The sequence below is a fragment of the Berghia stephanieae genome, chromosome 4 (assembly GCF_034508935.2).
Source record: "Berghia stephanieae isolate SIO BIC M18660-M18661 chromosome 4, UCSD_Bste_1.3, whole genome shotgun sequence".
In the NCBI taxonomy this organism is placed as follows: Eukaryota; Metazoa; Mollusca; class Gastropoda; order Nudibranchia; family Aeolidiidae; genus Berghia; species Berghia stephanieae.
In genome coordinates, this window is record NC_088363.1 from 35,067,059 (window position 1) to 35,091,926 (window position 24,868).

At 37.5% G+C, this 24,868-nt stretch overlaps 1 protein-coding gene across 1 annotated transcript in view; it reads right to left on the reverse strand.

The window, feature by feature from the left end:
- Positions 1–15,135, reverse strand: part of LOC144970474 (FRAS1-related extracellular matrix protein 2-like) — a 216,174-nt gene extending 201,039 nt beyond the window's left edge. The window contains exon 1 of the mRNA XM_078910158.1: positions 9,725–15,135. Coding sequence (XP_078766284.1) covers positions 9,725–14,675 — 4,951 coding nt within the window. The 5' untranslated portion in view covers positions 14,676–15,135. The remainder of the gene's footprint in view (positions 1–9,724) is intronic.
- Between the last annotated feature and the right edge of the window lie 9,733 nt (positions 15,136–24,868).

Genomic DNA, 24,868 nt, shown 5'->3' on the forward strand with positions numbered 1-24,868 from the left:
CTTTCACGTTAGGGTTTCTTGCATGGGGTCTCGATAGCTAACTTGTGCGGCTATGTGGTCTAGTGGTATGACACTCGCTTTCAGATCGGAAGGTCCTGGGTTCGAGCCTCGCGCTCGGCGCTTAGTTGAGTCCTTGGAAAAGGCTCTTTACTCACATTCTCTTACCGTATTCAGGTGTAAAATGAGTACCTGGCCGTTAACAGCGTTGTCTTTGTCCTAAAAATGGTAATATCGCCTAACAGGCGTCATGTCCCGTCCTACGTGTTAAATGTTGCTGTTGACCAGGGACCCCTTGTAAAGCGCTTTGAGCACATTTAGTGGATATTGCGCTATATGAAGCTCAATTATTTTTTTTAACTCGGTAACGTCACTCGCTTAACACGCCAAGGACTGAGAGTGATCCGGGATGAAGTTTGGTTCCAAAGGGTCCCAAGTGAACGGCAAATTTTAACGTGTAGGACGAGACATGACGCCTGTTAGGTGACATTACAATTTTCATCCGACAGAGAAACACCACTTCTAACGGTCAGTTACTCATTTTTCACAAGAGTACGGTGAAAGAATGTGAGCATGGAGCAGGACTCGAACCCAAGACCTACCTACTGATCCAAAGGCGATTGTCATATCACAAGACCACATTATATACACATCATCAAAGCAAACACTAAATGAATAAGGCTCTTATTTTTAGTTTCTTCGATATAAACGAATCAGGCCTTGTCCTCTTTCAATCTCAATTTTATTTCAGAGATACAGGGAGGCCTTCCGAAAGCTCCTACATCCCAAGTATTCTTTTTTATATATAATGTTCTCGTAGGGGATTTGGGAGATAATGTTCTAGTAGGGGGTTTGGGAGGAGGGGGGGGGGAGATTTTTTAAAAAAGTTTCCCCCCTCCCAAACGCTCTATTATATATATTTAAAAAAATAATACTGGGGATGTAGGAGCTTTCGGAAGGTCTCCCGAGATACAGAATATCGAAGAAAGACAGTTGCATCATCTGTGAACAAATGCATAACAGTGAAACGGAACAATAACTATAACAGATATCGTAAGGCTTTTATAATTCTCTAAACACTAGGCCCCTACATCCCTTTTTTCTGACTTGTCACTAAAATGATTATCTCGATATCTTACTGTTATCTTATTGTACCGAAGGACAAGGGTTGATATCTGATAGAGATAGATCAAACAAGGAAATGTTGGACAGTCGTCAATTCGTGTTGTGAGTAAGACTAGCGTCTTATCAAACGGATAGAAAGAAATTGCTATTTTATATGTTTCACGATATAAAAACCGTGTTACCGGCTCCATAGGCCTTATGATATCTAAAGAACGACATACTTACATGACCGCGCAGTGAACTTGGCCTTAGGAGAGTAACGAAATGCTTCCGTGTAGGCGTCAGTTTACGACAGGATGTACGTCGTCGTAGTATTAGTTGTTGTTGTTATTGTAATCCCTCCGGAACAACCCTTCTTTTGTTGATACAGGTCGTATCAGATCATGCACCTATGGCCCGGAAGTTTCAATTAAACTACGTAGTGTGAGTGTTATTGTGAGAAAGGCATCAATCTTGTTTTCTCCGTAAACTTATAAGCAAAGTAGGATCCCTGTATTCTACGGGAGTGACTTTGTTATGGTATGGCTTGATTGATATCTCGTAACTATGGGGCTGACGAATTTATTTATCCTTGATATGAGGATGTCCGGTATCAGGATGGGTTGTTGTTGTCCATGATTATGGAATCTGGGGGAGTTTTAAGGAATTTCAGATGTTTACGGATATGACTAACATCCGTTTGTGTGGGTAGAATTTTGCTTCGTTTGCTTGATTTTTGCCTATAAATGCCAGAGTTTTGAGCAGTTTCTTCAGACCACTCAGCGGAGTCTTTTAGGCTCATTGTCTCAAAAGAGACACTCAGCGGAGTCTTTTAGGCTCATTGTCTCAAAAGAGACCACTCAGCGGAGTCTTTTAGGCTCATAGTCTCTAAGCGATAACCACAGCGGAGTCTTTTAGGCTCATTTGTTTAACTCTTGTGTAGAGTTAGATTAAAGTCTTGTGTAGACTTTGTAGTGCTCAAAGTTCGAGCTGAAACACGTTTTGTGTTAACTCTTGTGTAGAGTGTGATTTAAGTCTTGTGTAGACTTTGTGGTGCTCAAAGTTTGAGCTGAATCAAGTTGTGTTATAACTCTTGTGTAGAGTTTGATTAAAGTCTTGTGTAGACTTAATTTGTGATTTCAATAATCTGTTCGGCTCTGGTGAGATTTTGAATAATATGTTGTGATTACAATTATGATTGTGTTTTGATATCAATATCATAATATCACTTTAAATTTTGATTCTCAATTAATTAATCAGATAATGAAATTAATTGTGTAATATATTCTTGTTGTAAAGAAAATAAGCTTTTCTTGCTATAAAGCAATATTATTTCATATCTACAAAGTAAAGCAATATTAATCAACATTAATAAATTGATTTGTTAAAGTAAATAATATTTACTCATTTAAAGTAAACATATTGAGTGAGTTCGAATATAGATAGAGTTATATTCGTATGATTATCATATTATAACAAAATCATTTTCTTTCTTTAAAGTGAATGAGCCGTTGGAGGCTGGGCTTTAACAAGCCAACTTTAGGCTATACACTCATAGCTTGACACTAATAGAAACTGAACATTTGCCTGTTTTATAAGTTACCTGTGAAGAACCATTTGCTTATTTTAATATCAGAACATTGAGAAACAATTGATCTGTTTATGAATACTGTGAAATCAGAACAATTTCAAGAAGAGACAAATTAACAATATTAGAACAACCTTACAGTTTTTGCTGAATATCAAGGACACTCTTTTGGCTTTCTTCTACACGTCTGGATTGTGTTTAGTTAGTTAGTTAATTATTAGTTGCCTGTATGACTGTGATGGTTGCAACCTATCTGTGAGATTGTCTGATGTGGTAGCGGTTTGGTAAAGTATTGATAATTAATTGATTTAATTATATATTTTCATATCGCTTTCATATCATATTCATCATCACACCATCTCCATCAATTTGTCATCCATCCATTTGATTTCATACTTATGACATCTATCATTTCATCTTCATATCTCATAATATCTTTGTTATATTGTAATAAAATATATCTTCATTTAGCTTCAAAACCTTTATCAACGTATTGTGTTTGGTTATTGATCGGTGTCGTAGCTTGAATATAGCACACATAAACAAGGTTGCAAACTGCGCTACATAAGCATACGGTTTACGTGCGCACTTTGTGACATAATTTGGTGTCAGAAGTGGGATTCTTATTGTTGTGCATTCAAGAGACATCGCGACCAAACAATTGTTGAGACAGGTTAGGGAGTTGTTTCAAACTTGAGATAGATACTATCTTTGAGCTTAAAGCAAATTGGTATCCATTTAATGGTTATAAGACTGTCATTATACGCAAGGTGTAATGCAAGTTATTCTGGTAATTTTCACTTGTTCGGTTATACGTTGTCAGTCATTTGTCATAGTGATACGGATCACTGACTTAGCGCGAAAGCGGTACTCGCGCTGTAAAGCCTCCATTGTCCCCCCTCTCCCTTTTGTAAGGAACGAAGGTGGTTGTTGGGGTAATTTGATTCCGTGTAGGAATCTGGGAGAATATTGTGTTGGTCCCGTGTGAGGATCTGTATTAAATCATTTGTTCTGACTTTCTATGCACATATAGTAAGTCAAGGTATTGATTCTGTGTAAGAATCTGGGTGAAGATATTTTGTTGATTCTGAGAGAGAATCTGGGTGAAGATATTTTATTGATTCTAAGAAAGAATCTGGGTGAAGATATTTTGTTGATTCTAAGAAAGAATCTGGGTGAGGATGTTTTGTTGATTCTAAGAGAGAATCTGGGTGAAGATATTTTGTTGATTCTAAGGAAGAATCTGGGTGAAGACATTTTGTTGATTCTGTGTAAGAATCTGGGTGAAGATATTTTGTTGATTCTAAGAAAGAATCTGGGTGAAGATATTTTGTTGATTCTGAGAGAGAATCTGGGTGAAGATATTTTGTGGATTCTGAGAGAGAATCTGGGTGAAGACATTTTGTTGATTCTAAGAAAGAATCTGGGTGAAGATATTTTGTTGATTCTGAGAGAGAATCTGGGTGAAGACATTTTGTTGATTCTAAGAAAGAATCTGGGTGAAGATATTTTGTTGATTCTAAGAGAGAATCTGGGTGAAGATATTTTGTTGATTCTAAGAGAGAATCTGGGTGAAGATATTTTGTTGATTCTAAGAAAGAATCTGGGTGAAGATATTTTGTTGATTCTGAGAAAGAATCTGGGTGAAGTTATTTTGTTGATTCTGAGAAAGAATCTGGGTGAAGATAGTTTTTATGATTCCGTGTGGGGAATCTGGGTGAAGCTATTTTGTTGATTCCGTGTGAGGAATCTGGGTGAAGCTATTGTGTTGATTCCGTGTGGGGAATCTGGGTGAAGCGTTGGTTCCGTGTGAGGACCTGTATTAAATCAGTTGTTTTGACTCTAATATACGTCTATATTAAGTCAATGATTTGATTCTGTGTAGGAATCTGGGTGAAGCGTTGGTTCTGTGTTAGGACCTGTAGTAAATTTGTTTTGATTCTATATTTGAGTCTATATATAGATCAATGTTGAATTCCGTGTAGGAATCGGTATTAATTGCCTGTTTTGAATCTGTTTTGGGATCTATATTGACCGCATATCGTTAATAAGGTTACTTGTAATACCACTTTATTCTACGTGAAAGTAACATTTACGGCAACAGTGTCGATAAACATATTGAAGTTTGTTTATTTGAATTTGAATTGGTTTGATTAATTGTCCTAGAGATGGATGTGGAAAGATTAATTAAACCTGGAGAAAAATTGGAGTTAAGGGGTGAAGATCTCCGTGCTTGGGTGACAGCCCAGTTACAAGAAGATGAAGAGAGAAAAGAGAAGGAGAGAGAACGTGCCAAAGAAGAGGAGGAGATAAGCAGAGCACGAGCTCAAAGGCAAGAAGCTCTGATGGAGAAAGAGCTTGAACTGCTTAGGTTAAAGTCGGAGTGTCAGGCTTCCTCCAACAACGACAGTATGACAAGTGACATTCGATCATTTACTCGTGCTCCCACTGTTAAGAGTCCTCGACTTCCATGTTTTGACGAAAACAAGGATCATGAACCACCGAAATGCATGACACACGGCAAGGTGGAGTTGAAGTGTGGATGTGTGATGCCGATGTTGTCTGTTGAAGGAAGGGACAACCATGAGCCCAAATAATTGTCGAGATCGATGTGATCTTGAGGCATTTCGATGATCTAACTAAATGTTGTACCAAATTTAGTCTTAGGGGGGAGATATGTAACGAAATGCTTCCGTGTAGGCGTCAGTTTACGACAGGATGTACGTCGTCGTAGTATTAGTTGTTGTTGTTATTGTAATCCCTCCGGAACAACCCTTCTTTTGTTGATACAGGTCGTATCAGATCATGCACATATGGCCCGGAAGTTTCAATTAAACTACGTAGTGTGAGTGTTATTGTGAGAAAGGCATCAATCTTGTTTTCTCCGTAAACTTATAAGCAAAGTAGGATCCCTGTATTCTACGGGAGTGACTTTGTTATGGTATGGCTTGATTGATATCTCGTAACTATGGGGCTGACGAATTTATTTATCCTTGATATGAGGATGTCCGGTATCAGGATGGGTTGTTGTTGTCCATGATTATGGAATCTGGGGGAGTTTTAAGGAATTTCAGATGTTTACGGATATGACTAACATCCGTTTGTGTGGGTAGAATTTTGCTTCGTTTGCTTGATTTTTGCCTATAAATGCCAGAGTTTTGAGCAGTTTCTTCAGACCACTCAGCGGAGTCTTTTAGGCTCATTGTCTCAAAGAGACCACTCAGCGGAGTCTTTTAGGCTCATTGTCTCAAAGAGACAACTCAGCGGAGTCTTTTAGGCTCATAGTCTCTAAGCGATAACCACAGCGGAGTCTTTTAGGCTCATTTGTTTCACTCTTGTGTAGAGTTAGATTAAAGTCTTGTGTAGACTTTGTAGTGCTCAAAGTTCGAGCTGAAACACGTTTTGTGTTAACTCTTGTGTAGAGTGTGATTTAAGTCTTGTGTAGACTTTGTGGTGCTCAAAGTTTGAGCTGAATCAAGTTGTGTTATAACTCTTGTGTAGAGTTTGATTAAAGTCTTGTGTAGACTTAATTTGTGATTTCAATAATCTGTTCGGCTCTGGTGAGATTTTGAATAATATGTTGTGATTACAATTATGATTGTGTTTTGATATCAATATCATAATATCACTTTAAATTTTGATTCTCAATTAATTAATCAGATAATGAAATTAATTGTGTTAATATATTCTTGTTGTAAAGAAAATAAGCTTTTCTTGCTATAAAGCAATATTATTTCATATCTACAAAGTAAAGCAATATTAATCAACATTAATAAATTGATTTGTTAAAGTAAAATAATATTTACTCATTTAAAGTAAACATATTGAGTGAGTTCGAATATAGATAGAGTTATATTCGTATGATTATCATATTATAACAAAATCATTTTCTTTCTTTAAAGTGAATGAGCCGTTGGAGGCTGGGCTTTAACAAGCCAACTTTAGGCTATACACTCATAGCTTGACACTAATAGAAACTGAACATTTGCCTGTTTTATAAGTTACCTGTGAAGAACCATTTGCTTATTTTAATATCAGAACATTGAGAAACAATTGATCTGTTTATGAATACTGTGAAATCAGAACAATTTCAAGAAGAGACAAATTAACAATATTAGAACAACCTTACAGTTTTTGCTGAATATCAAGGACACTCTTTTGGCTTTCTTCTACACGTCTGGATTGTGTTTAGTTAGTTAGTTAATTATTAGTTGCCTGTATGACTGTGATGGTTGCAACCTATCTGTGAGATTGTCTGATGTGGTAGCGGTTTGGTAAAGTATTGATAATTAATTGATTTAATTATATATTTTCATATCGCTTTCATATCATATTCATCATCACACCATCTCCATCAATTTGTCATCCATCCATTTGATTTCATACTTATGACATCTATCATTTCATCTTCATATCTCATAATATCTTTGTTATATTGTAATAAAATATATCTTCATTTAGCTTCAAAACCTTTATCAACGTATTGTGTTTGGTTATTGATCGGTGTCGTAGCTTGAATATAGCACACATAAACAAGGTTGCAAACTGCGCTACATAAGCATACGGTTTACGTGCGCACTTTGTGACAAGGAGAAAAACCGCTCTACAGCCATTGTGTACAGACGATACAATTGATTTTGAATTTTATTTTAGTTGTTTCCCATGTAAATTTGTGTATTGTTCTGCTGATGAAGGGTTTGTACCCGAAACGTTCATTGTCCTTTATTGTCCCCATACGAAGCCTCTCCATTTTCACTTTTTCGTTAGTATTATTAATAAGATCACGGGCTTCATGCAGGCAGCCCCTACCCTTTTCTACTTTTCTAATTCCTGCTTTTGTTATAACAATTCCACAAACTATTCTAGGAAATTAAAAATTAAAAATTATGCCTTTTCCGCCACGACATCAAAAGACATCGTCGCCTAGGCATTCCACGAATTAATATAGATAACTCATCAAACAAGATGGCTGATGTCAACAGGAATCACCCATGTTGTCCAAGTGAGCAAATTGTGGGTTAATAATCTTGCTCAAGGAAAAAAACAAAAGTGCCTGAAGCAATGCCTAAACCACTCGGCCACTTCGCCCCCCAGGAAATAGTTCATAGAAATGTAACCAGCTGAAACCTATTATGGAATCCATGATCGTATTTATACTAGATTATAACACATGATGAAAACAGGTTGTCGTAATGAGTAATGAGGTTGATAAAAACTTGACACATGATTCGAAGTTCTCACATTCATCACACATTACACATTACATGGACACAGAACACATCTGTCCGTTTACACAGAATCACACACATTGTCTCGTGTTTCGTTTCAATAAATTATTATTTCAACTTTTGTGACCAATGGCGGCCCCTATCGTGGGTGAGTAGATCTCACATCTCCCCAGACACGCAAACAAATAAACACGCAAACACTAACACATACTCACATAGGCATACAAAAACACACACACACACACATGCTATGCATTGAAGCACGATACTAACTTTAGTTCTGCCCGCCAGATGAATCGTTTCAACATAAAAAAAAACCTCTGGGTAACCTTTTGACGTTTGTATCATGTCAGAAGAGTGAGAACTAATCTCACAGCTGGTGGTCAAAAAACAATGATAAAGAGCCGAATGACGTTGATTTATTCATTATATAGATAATATTATGAGCTTGGCTAAGGAGTTCACAACATTGCCATCCGGAAGTATAACGAACCAGCACACAAAACTTTGTGTAACCATAATCGCTAATAGTCAGGTTAATACAGTTTAGTAAGAATTGCTCATAAACGCGGATGGCAAAAAACAAAAACAAAGACCTGAGTAACGTCACCTTTGAACTATCTATAGAGAATGATTTAGGAAAGGCGCGAGTTAGGAAGGGGCGGCTAGCGTTGAAATTAAATAAGAAAAACTGCTGTTAGTAGGATCGGTTCAACGATAAGATTATGCATAGTTAGTTTAGTTAGTTTATATTATGTTTGAAAAAGTAAAATAACAAAAGAAATGAGAGGCGATGAGGAAGACGAGGATAGAGAAAAGGGTGTGTGTGGTAGCGAGAGGAGCAAAGATTTTGAATTAGTGATGGTAAAAGAGAATGGCGAGAATTTACGATGATTATTTCGGTTAAAATTTATTACACGGAATGGGTGTACCTGTGTGTATGCGTGTGTATGTGTGTGTGTGTGTGTGTTTGGGGGTGTGTGTGTGTTGTGTTTGCGTGTGGGTGTGTGTGAAAGAAAGGGTGGGGAAAGAGAGAGAAAGAGACATAGAGAAAAAGAGAGAGAGAGAGAGAGAGAGAGAGAAAGAGAGAGAGAGAGGAAGGGGGGGGGGGGGGGGCAGGGGATTGAACAAACAAGATACAAACAATTAAGACTTAAATTGGAATGAAAGATTATTTTAAGAGGCAGTTTCCGGAGATTAAAAATGGAATAAATCAAGATATTAACAAACCAAAAATAAAATAAATTAGTAAAAAAGAATAAAAATGGCTTGTTCTGAAATCTGCTTTGAGAGTTACTTTTTTTTAAAAAACGAGCATTTATATAGCGCAATATCCATTAATCGTGCTGAAAGCGCTCTACGAGAGGTCCCAAGCCAATACTAACACTTAACATGTAGGACAATACATGGCGACTGTTACATCCTTTGTCGACATAGCAACGCATTTAACGTCCAGATACTCATTTTACACCTGACTTCGGTTAGAGAATGTGAGTTATGAGGCTTTTCCAAGAACTCAACTATGCGCCGCTCAGAGCAGGATTCGAACACTGGACCTTCCGGACTAAGGCGTGTGTCTTACCACAAGACTACAAAGCTGCAGAAAAATGTCAAAATTATTTCCTTTAACGTCCAGATACTCCTTTTACACCTGACTACGGTTAGAGATTGTAAGTTAAGAGGCTTTTCCAAGAACTCAACTATGCGCCGCTCAGAGCAGGATTCGAACACTGGACCTTCCGGACTAAGGCGTGTGTCTTACCACAAGACTACAAAGCTGCAGAAAAATGTCAAAATTACTTCCTACCTTGAGTCCAGTTGCTGATGCTTTTATTTCCGATGGCTCGGTTGATGATATAACCAAATTTAGGAAATGAGGTCAGGTGATATTGCAGGTTATCATCTGGACTGTCTCTGTCCTCTGTACTCAGGATCCGGTTACTGATACGAAATCCAAGATGGCTGTCCGTGAGCTGGGACAGATAAGAAGCACCTCTGTTGATGTTGATCTGGGGAATTCCATTATCCACGGGGACTATCTCAATATTGACTGTTTGGGGTCTTCTCGTGGTGATGCTGGTTTCCGGGTACACGAAAAAGTCGGTGTGGGTTCCATCAGTGACTGTGAAGGAAAAGCTGTCTTTCATTGTCTCAGAGCCGTCGTGTTGGTAGCTGATCATGTTTTTGTTGAGGTCGTTCATAGTGAATGAGGAGATCACACGAGAAACGTTGTAGAGAATCAATCCGTGAACTGGGACCTGAGTGATGGTGAACGTGATTTTCTTAGGGTCTGTATCGCTGTCCTCAGCTTTGATTTCAAAAGGTGTTATGAGTTTGTTGTCTCCCTCTTTTAGTCTAAGTGTCTGGAACATGAGGACTGGTTTTCTATTGTCAACATCGCTGAGAGATATTCTAAAAGTGCGGGTAACCGGGTTAAACCCATCCGTGACTTCGAATTCGAAACTGTCCATTTTCATTTCGTTGTCGTTGTCGTGCACGTATCTGATCTTGTTTCCAGCTAGTTGTAGCTGGCTGAACGTTGTGATGGGAACACCAGGCATATCTGACGATTCAAGATGGCCATTGGCTGGAGCTCGGGTGACGATGAACGTCAGTTCCTCATCCGGAGTGTTGAGATCTGTACCGCTCAGTAAATCAGTTGTTAGAACAGCTAGCCCACCTTCAGGGAGTTCTACGCCTTTGTTGATGACTCTGGGGAATATCATGTCTAAGCCTTCCACAGTGACGTAGAAATATCGATCAATAAGGGAGTTAAGACCATCAGTGATATCAAATTTTATAAGATCTCTTACACCTTCAATGCCTTGATGGACGTATTCAATTTTCTTTTTATCAATGTCTCTCTGGGTGAAATTCGCTCCCTGTGTAATGTTTACAATAGACTTCCCGTCAACTCTTCGTAGATATCCATATTTGGGTTTAAGCCTGACAAAGTAGGTCAGATCCGGGTCACTTGAGTCTAAATCTTCAGCCTTTAACATTTTATTTGTTATGGTTTTGATTTCCCCTACGTTGTCAATCTGAAGTCCCGTGTTTGTCGTAAGACGCGGAGTCTCGTCATCCAATGGATACACCTTGATCGGGACAGTTCTGGACATGTTGTGGACACCGTCTATTAAATAGAAAGAGAAGCTATCTTCTGTCGTCTCGCTGTCGTCGTGTTCGTACTCAATGGTCGATGCCTTGGAGATGTCATCGAGAGTGAAATTCTGAATGATGAAGCTTCCAAGTTCTGTTTGTCTCACGATTTTTCCGTGCTTTGGTTTTTCTGTGATGACAAAGGTCAGCTTATCTGAAGGGTAATCCTTATCTACAACATTCAAAATGGGAAGGTCAATTCTTAAGTTGCCTCCTTCAACAACGATAAACTCGCGTAACGCAATGACTGGCTCTTCGTCATTCGAGGGGAAGATTTCAATTTCAAACCTGAAATCTGGGGACTGGTTGAGACCGTCAGAGCAGTGAAACATGAACGAATCTTCTCTAGGTTCGATTCCTTTGTGAACGCTTTGTACATAATTCACGTTCCCGTCTCTGACGTCTTTTATCAGGAATGATGACACTGGAATCCCTATCCTTGATTTTTCCGATCCTGGAGATGGCATGATGTTTTCTATATATCCTTTCATTGGCTGAGAGATGATCAAACACATGACGTCATCATCCTTCGTGTCAATGTCTGTCGTGTCGATATGTCGTGGGAAAATTGTTGCTTTTTCACTTTCTAAAACTTCAAAAGGCGCATCAATTGTAACAACGGGCGGCTCGTTATCAAATGGAAGAATCTTAACCTCTACGAGTATTTTCTCAATCTTACTCCCGTCAACAATATAGTCCTTATTCGGTTCCATCAAATTCAATTCAAAGAAATCCTCTCTGCCGTTGAGCCCAATCTCCCCACCTGTATGTTGATACATAATCAAACCTGCAATGATGTCACCCTGTGTAAACTCTGTCGTCTCATCAACACCTTTCAAAACGATTCCCTCAAAGGGAGGCCTCTCCACGACAAACTTCAGCATCATATCATCTGAGTCTGGATCTGTGGCTTTGATGTCATCGGATGACAAAGCAACTACTGAATTTTCTTGTACTTCTAAAACAACTTTCAAAATCTCAGACTTGACTCCGACCAAAGCCGGTTTTTCATCATCGACATTTTTAATGTTTACTTTGAATTTGACCGGCACGTGATGAACTCCGTCAGAGACATCAATCATAAATTTATCATCTCCAATCTCCTCCCCGTTGTTACTATAAGCGATATTTCCTTCTTTTATGTCCTGAGGTGTAAAAAAATCCCCAATATCCAATTTCTCCTCTTTCATTTTGATGTCGCCATATTTAGGTATCTCCATGAGAACGAACATAAGATTGTCTTCAATTGTATCCGGGTCATCAACGTCAAGCATATCCGAGGTCAAAACTGTCAATCCTCCTTCGAAGACGTTAATTCCTCCATTTGTAATTTTGGGAGGCTGATTATCCATTGGCCTCAAGAAAATTGTAAATCTTTCATCCTTCAACACATTTCCATTCGTATCCTCAACGTCGTAGATAAACTGTATTATTCTGGGCACAATGCCTAAATCTTCGATTGGTGGTTTATAACACATCTTTCTGTGATTAACTTGCGCTTGTGTGAACACCGCTAATGGGACTTCCGGGTCTTCGCATAGAGTTATGATACCAGCATCAAGTGGTGTATTGGAATCCGTGTCAAAAGGTGGTGACGTAATGTGATATTTGATCTCTCTATCGCTCGTGTCATCGTCGGTATATCTCATAAACTTCCTCTTAAATTCTGTGATTTGAAACTCATCAACTTCCATCTGTAATGAGGTGTTAGGGTAGAGGTATGGCAACTGATCGTCAATGGGTTCAATTCTTACTACATACTCTTTCAGCTCAGACTCGTTAGGTGGGTCCGCATTGTCTTGAATTTTGAATTTGATTCTGATGAAATCAGACCTGTGAGGTCCGATGTGCTGGTAGTAGATCTTGCCATCTAAGATATCGCCTTGAGTAAATTCATCAACAATCTGTTCATAGATCCCTTCTGTCAATTGCCATTCGTCTGGATCTTCAGGTACTTGGTACTGTCTCTTCAAAATAATGCCTTCATCTGAATAAGGAGGCTGGATTATAAATTTGATAAGAAGATCGTCGCTATCTCTATCTGTGGCGCTCAAAGAAAGGGGAGTAATTTCAACCAAATCATTTTTTAATATTTCTAAACCAGTATTGACATTAAGAGTTGGAGGCTCGTCATCTTCAGGAAATATCCATATAGGAAATAAGAAATCAACGACATTCACTCCGTCATCCATTTGGAATATAATATTGTCTGTGTCCGTGTCGGAGTCATCGTGTTGATAGATTACCGACCCTGAAATCAAATCTTCCGCTGTGAAATAATTTCGTTTATCTGGAATCAGCAATTCTCCATTCCGTAGTCCGTCAGCTACGACAATTTTTACGTCATCCAAATTGTCCTCATCAGAAATCTGCAAATTTGAGGCGATGCTAAGACTCCTTGACTGTCCCTCAAATAGTTGCATTCCATAGTTCTTCGTGGCAACCGGCGCCATCGTATTCATAGGCTTTACGACAATCATAAGAACAAATGGGTCGGACACGTCTCCTTCGGAATCCATGACTACCATCTCAACAAAATAAACTCTTTTCGTATCGGAATCTTCTGGAGGGGGTTTGTACGCAATCTTCAAATCACGGATATCGCTCTGGAAGAAAGCGTTGACCCGCTGTCTTCTATCGTCGGTGCTAACAAAATGTCCTTCACCAGGACGTAACGGTTTGGTGATGTTGAAAATCAACAGGTCAGCTGGTGTTTCCTTGTCCTCGGCTGCCAAAACATTAGGCGTGATGGCTGTCATGACAAACTGATTCACCTCAATCCTAAGCTCAGCATTAAAATCAGGATTCGGTCTCACGTTTTCCTCTCCTTCTAAAATCCTCACCAATATCTGAAAATATTCTCTTTTCGAAACTCTTCCTTCCGGGTCAAAAATCTCAACAACTAAAGGAATGTAATCTTTATCCGGGGAATTGGTCTGAGCCGTGTGTTTATATCTGATTCCGATTCTTAGAAAATCCATACAGTCTACACTTTGCAAAATACTGGAATCATTCATGATTTGTCCGTACCTGGGAAGACCACTCGCTTGAGGCAATATCGTGATCTTACACTGCTCCACTCCTTCTACGTAGTTAAACTCCAAATGTTTCTCATCAATAGGGGTACTCACACCTTGAAGCTTCTCCACAACTATCGGCAAATTCCTCGTGATAATCTCAAGCTGCATGAAGGAAACCTCAACGTGTATTGTCAAAGGAACAAGAATCGTATCGCTGACGGTGTCGTACCTAATCTGCAGCCTTATCACATCCATCGGGGGATTTCGTGCCCCGAAATGAGAATACACGACATCTTGTGGTCCGAAATCGCAAGGAAAGGAATTCGGCATTAGTTTTCCTGGCCGCTGCGCAAGAGCATCGGTGTCCAAAACAGTGACGACACATCGATCTCCTTGTTTCACATTTATTACTAGATCATCTGGTGTCACAGCTACGGACCTCCCAAGTGGGACGACAATTCCTTTATTGGAAAGGAGGACATTGTGTTCTGATATACGGGTTTGGCTCGTTACTAATGTAAACAAACAAGTCACTAGTTGAAAAATAATCGATATTCTAAGATTTCTACACCCGCCCATCTTGATTATCTGTTATCTTTCTTTAAATAAAGTAACATCTAAATAAAACTAATCGTTTATAAATCTCTTGCGAATCCTTTATCAAAATCTCTCGAACTTCTGAAACACCAGTAATTCTCAAGCTTCAATAAGACACCACTGGAACAATTTAAAAAGTTATTCTCGAAATAATGCTATCTAAGTTAGATCCAAAGAAATCAACATCAACAGTGAAAAATCACAGATATAAAGAATAAATTTCGAGGTACAAAATTCAACAGAATAAAATACCAAGTCCATATTATCTAGAATTGAGAAGTGAAGAATGTCTTTTGTTGTGTAGTGTGGAGTGCACCTACTACTTGTTAATCCATCACCTTTCACCTCCGACCCACACAATCACGCCGATCAGCCAATGATGCCAGAGAATTGTATCTATTCCAAATATCCAGCCAGATTTCTTTTTTTTATCGCCCGTCTGCGAGTCGGTCTAAACGGTTCCGGCATCGCATGATTGCGTAGAGATAGGGGAGAGAATACGTACAATGCTTCTTAGACACCGACGACTACGCCGCCATCGCCACCATCGGTTCGGTTCCGCCGTCATACATAGGGGTGGAGGGGGGGGGGGGGGGGGGGGAGTTGAAAGTGGGTAGTGTTTCTGGTGGTGGTGGTGGTGGTGGTGGGGACAGACGACAGAAAAGAAATTTTAAAAAAGCAAAAACAAAACATATGGGACTAGAATGAGGAGAAAAGGGGTAGGGGTTGAAATAAAGGGAGTGTTTATGAGAGAGGAGATAGAGGAGGAGAATAAAAGGAGGAATAAAAAGGGAAGAGTGGGTTGGGGGAGGGGGGGGGGGTGAGAGAATGATAAGATTCTTTGATGGGATCGGATGGACTAAGAGGGTACAAAGGATGAGAGAGTGGACTAAAACAAACATCGTGTTTGTTTTTTGTTTTGTTTTGTTTTTTTTGCCCTGGTTTTGTTACTCATATTATTTATTATTTCTTGCTAATACTTTGTTGCACTGAAGCAGGTGTATTCCTGAAATGTCATTTTTAATGTTTTATTTCAAAATCTCACATCTTACACTTTACGTAGGTCAAAGACAATGTCCAGTTCGGAAGAAAAAATGAATGGGAAGTAGATAGATAGATAGATAGATAGATAGATAGATAGATAGATAGATAGATAGATAGATAGATAGATAGATAGAGAGAGGGAGGGATAGATAGATAGATAGATAGATAGATAGATAGATAGATAGATAGATAGATAGATAGATAGATGGATGGATAGATGGATAGATGGATAGATAGATAGATAGATAGATAGATAGATAGATAGATAGATAGATAAATAGATTGATAGATTGACAGATAGATGGATAGATAGATTGATAGATAGATAGATTGATAGATAGCTTGATAGATAGATAGATAGATAGATAGATAGATAGATAGATAGATAGATAGATAAATAGATAGATAGATAGAGGGGGCGGGACAGGAAAAGTAAAGTGAAAATTACTGCGACTGTAAAATAGAAATGTTTTTGTCTTGAAGGACGGGGCTAAGAGAGAAGGACGGGGGTAAGAGAGAAGGACGGGGCGAGCGAGGGAAGGGGCGGAATTGTTACTTCCAGGAATCGCACGGAGCACGTGCGGTCGTAAGGTGAGACATGCCACTAACGGGTAGGTACTTGTACCAGGCACCAACTATACAGATAGTCCACGCCCCCCTGGGTTTGTTTACAAGAATCGTTGTAACGACGTCAAGTCAAAACGAAACGAGCGATAGCTAGCGTAAACTGTCTTATCAAATACGTATAAAGTGAGCGTGCATACGGAATACTGAGTTGTCACGGATAAGTAGTAAAAGTGGGCGAAGTGGCCGAGTGGTTAAGGCATTGCACTGTGACCCGGAAGGTCCCGCGCGGATTCGAGCCCCGCTTCAGGCACTTTTGTTTATTTCCTTGGGCAAGATTATTATTAACCCCAAATTTGCTCACTTAGACAACATGGGTAATTCCTGTTGACATCAGACATCTTGTTTGATGAATTATCTGTATACATTCCTTTGTGGAATGTGATAGTGACGATATCTTATGATGTCGTGGCGAAAGGGCAGAATAATAATAATAATTTATAAAGGGATAGAAGTCTCAACAACTTTGACCTCCCCTCTCATCATTGGAGGTCATAAGACACCACCCAAGGAAGGTCGATAATTTTGGCTAGTTCGTTTGTTAAGTGGCTGAGAGGTAGGGTATTTGCTTCGAACCAGAAAGGCACCGAGTTCAATCACCCGCCACAGCGCTGTGTGGCCTCGCCCGGGCTCGCCCGGGCTCAATTTGCGGCGCTGCACTGCGGCTGATGCCTGGATTATTCCAGTCTTCCCTTGGAATAGACCATATAGACAAATTTCCCCAATGGGGATGAATAAAGGGAACTTCATTTTTATTAATTTATTAACTCACTATGATCATAGGATTCAATAGTCCGATGCCACGTCCGCCCAGCAACCAGCAACTTGGTTCTAAACAAAGAAAATCGGTACGTTTCATTTTTCATGCTGGCTAGAAATTTTTTCACAATGTCATGTGATCAGAATGTAAAAAAAGTCAAAACATGATCAGATTTATAATGTTTTTCTCCTCTGGATACAGAATATGCCCTTCGGAGAAGTATTTCATAAGGGCGGTGATGGAGAACCAGTTACTATGCTTCATTACGAGGGAAGTGACGTCACGACTGTTGAACGCTAGTAAAACAAAATAATTTCCATCAAAATAGTAACATTATACTCGTGTTTATTTCTCATAACACATAATGAAGGAGCACATCAAGGACTGTGTAACTCTATCTTTCACAGTATGATATTTATATAGTACATTATTTATTCAATTAAGTTATCAATTTATCAATATTGAGCAAACTCAGAAATGGGGAAATGATGACTGTAATGATAACATGCACACAAAAGAGTTTAAAATAGTAACAAAACAAATATATATATATAAGATTAGTATGCGCTTGGCTAAGAAGCTCACAACATTGCCATTCGGAAGTATAACGGCCCAACACACAAAACTATGTGTAACCTTGAACGTTTATAGTCTGGTTGTTGTTTTGTTGTTTTTAAGCGTTTTACGGAGCTTGCAACACATTAAGGTCATATCAGCACCAGTAAAAATGAAGAAAATGGGATAGTAAACAGTTATAGAATTACAATTAAAGCATCCAAGAAAAGGCAAGACATATGGGGAATTGGTTCAAATAGGAAACAGATGTAGATTCCAAGAGCACACTATCAAAGTATCAAGTACTTAGTTTGAGATCACCTAAAAGTCTCATCCAGACACAAGCACAGGTCCCTACTAAGAGGAATACACTCAAATGTTCACAAATCAATAATAATATGTAAGTAAAACAATACAGTGCAAAACAGAGAGATGATTAACAAGGGAAAAAATATCATCTCACAAAACTATCTATACATTTGATTGTTTCCCTATCAGCAACGGGATTCCGGCCAGGGCCAGGACAAAACCAATGTTTATGTTTTTATGTTTTTTAAGGGTTTTACGGCGCTTGCAACACATTTAGGTTATATCAGCGCCAGTAAAAAGGAAGAAAATGGGATAGTAAAAAGTTCTAGAATTACAATTAAAGCACCCAAGAAAAAGTAAGACAAAGGGGAACTGGGAACAAATAGGGATCAGATGTAGATTCCAAGAGCATACATCCAATGTACTTAGTTTGAAATCACCTACAAGTCTCATCCAGACAAGCACAGAATCCAACAAAGAGGAACACACTCAAATGCTTACATTATACATTCAAAATAAAAATAATAATACATAACAGAGAGATGATTTACAAAGAAAAAAATATCATCTCCCAAAACAATAACTATGCATTTGACTGTTTCCCTCCCAGCCAGGACTCCGACTGTGGCCAGGACAAAACCAAGTAATCTCATTCCATGTTGGAAAACAGATATAAGGGTATAGAAGACACAGTATGTACCTCCCTGCCCGCTATGGGGACAAAACCAAGAAAGCTCATTCCAAGACAAAGACAGAAAGCATATTGGAGAACAGATTCAGGGGGATAGAAGATACAGTAAGTACCTCCCTGCCCACTATGGGAGGTCAGGAACCCCACCCAGATATAGGGGGATAGAAGACACAGTAAGTACCTCCCTGCCCACTATGAAAGGTCAGGAACCCCACCCAGAAGTTTTTTATGAAACTTACACTAAAGTGAATGTCCATCCGTAAATTTGAATATTATTATTGTTATAATGTGTAATACTGATGAAAACTGAGGGGTGAGATTTGACCACACGTGATTAAAAAACGCAGTGGCTATTTTTAAAGTCCCGTAAAGATGGTTCTCGGGGCTATTTTTAACAATAATAATAATAATAATAAAATTGAGCTTAATATAGCGCAATATCCACTAAATGTGCTCAAAGCGCTTTACAAGGGGTCCCTGGTCAACAGCAACATTTAACATGTAGGACGCGACATGCCGCCTGTTAGGCGATATAACATTTTTCGGACAAAGACAACGCTGTCAACGGCCAGGTACTCATTTTACACCTGAGTCCGGTGAGAGAAAGTGAGTAAAGAGACTTTTCCAAGGACTCATCTATGCGCCGAGCGCGAAGCTCTAACCCAGGACCTTCCGATTCGAAAGCGAGTGTCATACTACTAGACCACATAGCCGCACAACAGTCATTATCTCGTCCAACCTTTGCGTTTAGGCCACCAAGCATTATTATAGGTACATCATACTTTGTAGTCTCTTGTACTGTTTGATTTAGCTGACCATAAGTTTTATTTCTCGTCCTCACTCTTACGGTCAATTTAGCATATTATTTTGAGTTGATATGTGCCTTGAGCATTCGTTCTCCCATTGGCTTCCATTCTAGTAGAGTCTTTCTTGCTTTTTTTAAAGAAGGAGAAGAAGAAGAAGAAGAAGAAGAAGAAGAAGAAGAAGAAGAAGAAGAAGAAGAAGAAGGAGGAGGAGGAGAAAAAAAAAAAAAAAAAAAAAATTGAGCATTTATATAGCGCAATATCCACTTAACGTGCTCAATGCGCTTTACAAGGGGTCCCTGGTCAACAGCAACATTTAACATGTAGGACGAGACATGACGCCTGTTAGGCGATATTACAATTTTTCGGACAAAGACAACGCTGTTAACGGCCAGGTACTCATTTTACACCTGAGTACGGTGAGAGAATGTGAGTAAAGAGTCTTTTCCAAGGACTCAACTATGCGCCGAGCGAGGCTCGAACCCAGGACCTTCCGATCCGAAAGCGAGTGTCATACCACTAGACCACATAGCCGCACAAAACTAGAAGGAGAAGGAGAAGAAGAAGAAGAAGAAGAAGAAGAAGAAGAAGAAGAAGAAGAAGAAGAAGAAGAAGAAGAAGAAGAGAAAGAAGAAGAAGAAGAAGAAGAAAAAAAATATACTACTATTACTACTACTACTACTACTACTACTACTACTACTACTACTACTACTACTACTACTACTACTACTACTACTACTACTACTACTACTACGATTACTTTAATAATAATAATAATAATAATAATAATAATAATAATAATAATAATAATAATAATAATAATAATAATAATAATATGGTTGTTCCTACACAATTTCAGAAATTACGAATTTCCTTGTCAAATTACTAAAAATTGACATAAAAATTACTAAATTTGAAGTTTTCAATTTGGCATGTCTGATATATATATATATATATATATATATATATATATATATATATATATATATATATATATATATATATATATATATATATATATATATATATATATATATATATATATATATATATAAAATAGACGAGCGACGCCATTTTAATGTAAAAATAGCCCCGAGAACCATCTTTACGGGACTGTAAAAATAGCCACTGCTGATTAATAAGCATACATGACATCACGCTACTATAAACAAAAGAGAGTTGAGCGGGAATACAAGATTTTGATACACAAAGTTAACGATTTACATACACAATGTTAACGATTTACATACACAGTGTTAATGATTTACATACACAATGTTAATGACATACACAATGTTAACGATTTACATACACAATGTTAACGATTTACATACACAGTTTTAATGATTTACATACACAATGTTAACGATTTACATACACAGTGTTAATTAATGATTTAGTTATCAAATAATAAATACGCAACAATAAAATCTTGAGGAAACATACATCACGATAAATTAGAAAGACAGTTGATTGAAAATGATATGTGTTTTTGATACATACACAAGGTTGATTTTGTAGATATTAAATAATAATATGCGGCAATAGCAAATCACGAGGAGACATACAAGTAACCAAAGAGTTGATTGAAAAACATAATATATTTGATACATCCACAGTGTAAATTGTGTATTTTACGATTCTTTCATTTCTTTGTATTTATTAAACGAGTTATTTTTATCGTGTCCAATAACACGACGAGTTATTTTTATCGTGTCCAATAACACGACGAGTTATTTTTATCGTGTCCAATAACACGACGAGTTATTTTCATCGTGTTCAGTAACACGACGAGTTATTTTTAAAAAAGAATCTTAGTTTTAATGAAATTTAATTATCATTAATCTGACGTCACATTATTATAAACATGATATCATTGCGCGTTACTATTTGGGGAGAGGAGTGAAAAAATATACGATTCTTACACTTTTGCTTTGTGGAATTCCGTACGTATTCCCAACCGCAGCACGAGTTTGCGAGTGCGCGTTGGGAACAAAGTTCGAATTCCAAAACACAAGAGTGTAAGAAATCTTTCATTCTACCCCTCAATCGATTCAGATTTCGTCATCTTTGAATAAAAGACATCTTCAAAAATATTTCAAAGATAATTCTTTTTAAAGAATCTAACTTTTAGTGAAATTTAACGATTTATAATCGGACTTCAGATATCATTATTGTAAACATAATATCATTACGCGTTACTATTTAGGGAGAGGGGTGGAATAAATATTGTTTGTTTGTTTTTCAGGGTTTTACGGCGCTTGCGACACATAAAGGTCAGATCAGCACCAGTAAAAAGGAAGAAAATGGGATAGTAAAATCTAGAATTACAATTAAAGAACCCAAGAGCAAGTAAGACAAGGGAGAAATAGTTCAAATAGGAAAGAGATGTAGATTCCAAGAGCACACTATCAAAGTACTCCGTTTGATAAATATGCGACAATAAAATCAATATGAGACATACACACTGCTATTGTACATGATATTTGATGGGGAAAAACTGTTTTAGATACTTACACGATGTTAATGATGATGATATAATGGTTGACAAACGTGTTTATTTTATTATACAAAACAAAATGTTTACATCTATTTCATTCAACATGAATGAAGATAATAATAATAATAATAATAATAATAATAATAATAATAATAATAATAATAATAATAATAATAATAATAATAATAATAATAATAATAATCAATAATAATAATAAATAATAATGATAATAATAATAATTTATTATTATTATTATTATTATTATTATTATTATTATTATTATTATATTATTATTATTATTATTATTATTATTATTATTATTGTATTATTATTATTACTATTTATTATTATTATTATTATTATTATTATTATTATATTTATTGAGCGCTCTTCCATATCACGAGGAAGTGCTCAGAGAGCTTTACATGGGAATCATCAATTCAATTTGAAAAATAACAAAGTCTTAAGAAGCTTTTTAAACAGATCTTCCAATGAAGAATGCCGTATAGGTTATATCAGCGCCAGTAAAAAGGAAGAAAATGGGATAGTAAAAAGTTCTAGAATTACAATTAAAGCACCCAAGAAAAGGTAAGACAGGGGAACTGGGAACAAATAGGGATCAGATGTAGATGCAAAGAGCATACCACCAATGTATTTAGTCTGGGATCACCAATAAGTCTCATCCAGACACAAGAACAGGTCCCCAATAAGAGGAATACACTCAAATGCTTACATTATAAATTCAAAATAACAAATATAATAATACATAACAGAGAGATGATTTACAAGGAAAAAAATATCATCTCCCAAAACAATAACTATGCATTTGACTGTTTCCCTCCCAGTCGGGACTCCGGACAGGGCAAAACCAAGTAATCTCATTCCAAGACAAAGACAGAAAGCATGTTGGAAAACAGTTATAAGGGGATAGAAGACAATGTATGTACCACCTTGCTCACTAATGGAGTATTTAATTTATTTCATATGTCAATTTGCAAGCAATTTCCTTAAAAACCGACGTTTATTTATCTGCAGGTCTAATAACCCAATGCAAAATATTGTCCATTACAACGACGATGAATCAAGCCCATAACTGCGTTCGGATATAAGGCCTGCCAATATGGACACGTCGAATTAAAAATAAAAACAAAAGAAATAAAAACAACATGAGCTTTTATATATGTAATAGGGTTACGAATACCTTATTGTTAGTCTGGTTGTGTGCTCATTGGTGAGAAATGTTCATGAGAAAATATTCATGCGTGGTAGACGCTAACGGTATATTCCGTCTTTTGTGTATTTGTATATTTGTGAGTAGAATTTAGTGAGTAGTGTTTATCATTTCCCCTCATTCCCTATCTCGCCCCTTTGTAAGTTGCAGCGATTGGTGGAGAGCGAAGTTACCTTATATGGACATAGCCATCCCGTTTGGGTGGACAGCTTGATTTTTATAGAATTTTATGTGGTTAAAATTAGCAACTCTTTCAACATTTCCTTATATGGAAACTAAAATTTCACCAGGGCTTTCCGCCCACATACCTTTTAGGCCTTTATAAAGAGCAGCAGTTCTGTGCGGCTTCACTCTTGCTTTTACTTTATTAAACGATATATTATTTTAGTGTAACTTAAGTTACTTTGCTTATTTCATTCCTTAGTTTATCTCTGTGTTTTAAATTCCTCTTTTTCCAAGGTGAGTTGCTGCCAGAATATTTCTTATACTAAATTTATAATGTTAAGATTTCAGAGATTGTTAATAATGGTGATAATAATGGTAATAATAATGATGATAATAATAATAATAATAATAATAATAATAATAATAATAATAATAATAATAATAATAATAATAATAATAATAATATTAAGACTGGAATTATGGTATATATGATGATTTTGATATTTGATGTTTTTGTCTTACATGCTATTGATAATGATAACGTTGTGAGTACGTTGGTTAGTCTCATCTTGGAAGGTATGGTGTTGCCGCTGGATGGTAACCATGTCCTTGTCTCTGGGGCGATATATGTTTTACGGGAGATAATTACATTGAATTGTCTTTATGGTGATGGGGGAGAAACGTTGGTTGTTTTGGGGCGGCTCGGGGCCGTATATTTGATGCGTAAAAGACGTATCTGACATAACCTTCGTTGGCTCTCTGGCTTCATCATGTAATCAGGCCTGACTCGTAATTACGTGGGAGATCGCTGATGACGTCGTCTCTAATACGACAGTAGTCATGTTAAACCGCTGACATACGGTGTATGCCAGTCATGTACTCACAAGTTACTCGTTGACTCTGGAGGTGTAATTGATGATTACAGGACAATATCAGCGTGAGTTACATATTGGTGACTCACTTAGGTTTATGCTGACTTTTTGATGAAATGATATTCTCGTATCATAATATGTAAATATTGAGGAATACTAAATGCTTATGTATGTGAACAAATGTTATGTTGTTATTGTCATAATGATTTGGGATAGGAGATCGTTCGTTATCATTGTTGTTTATCATTATATACATTTATACATCTTTTGTATTGATGGTATTGGTAATAATCATTGTAGTAATTGTTGGTGATGATTTGAGAGAGGAATGTTGGTTGTTCTGGGGCGGCTCGGGGCCGTAAATATTTGATGCGCATTTAGACGTATCTTACATAACCTTTGTTTGCTCTCTGGTCTCATCAGATGATGATGATGATGATGATGATGATGATGATGATGATGATGTGATGATGATGACGACGACGATGGTGATGTTGTGACGCGGACAGCGTCGATGGTGACGACGACAGTTGGTATAATGTTGTGAGTCGTGATCGCTGTCGCGTGACGAATGATTGCTACCTATAGTGTGTGTGTGACTGTGTAGCGCATGTAGTATGT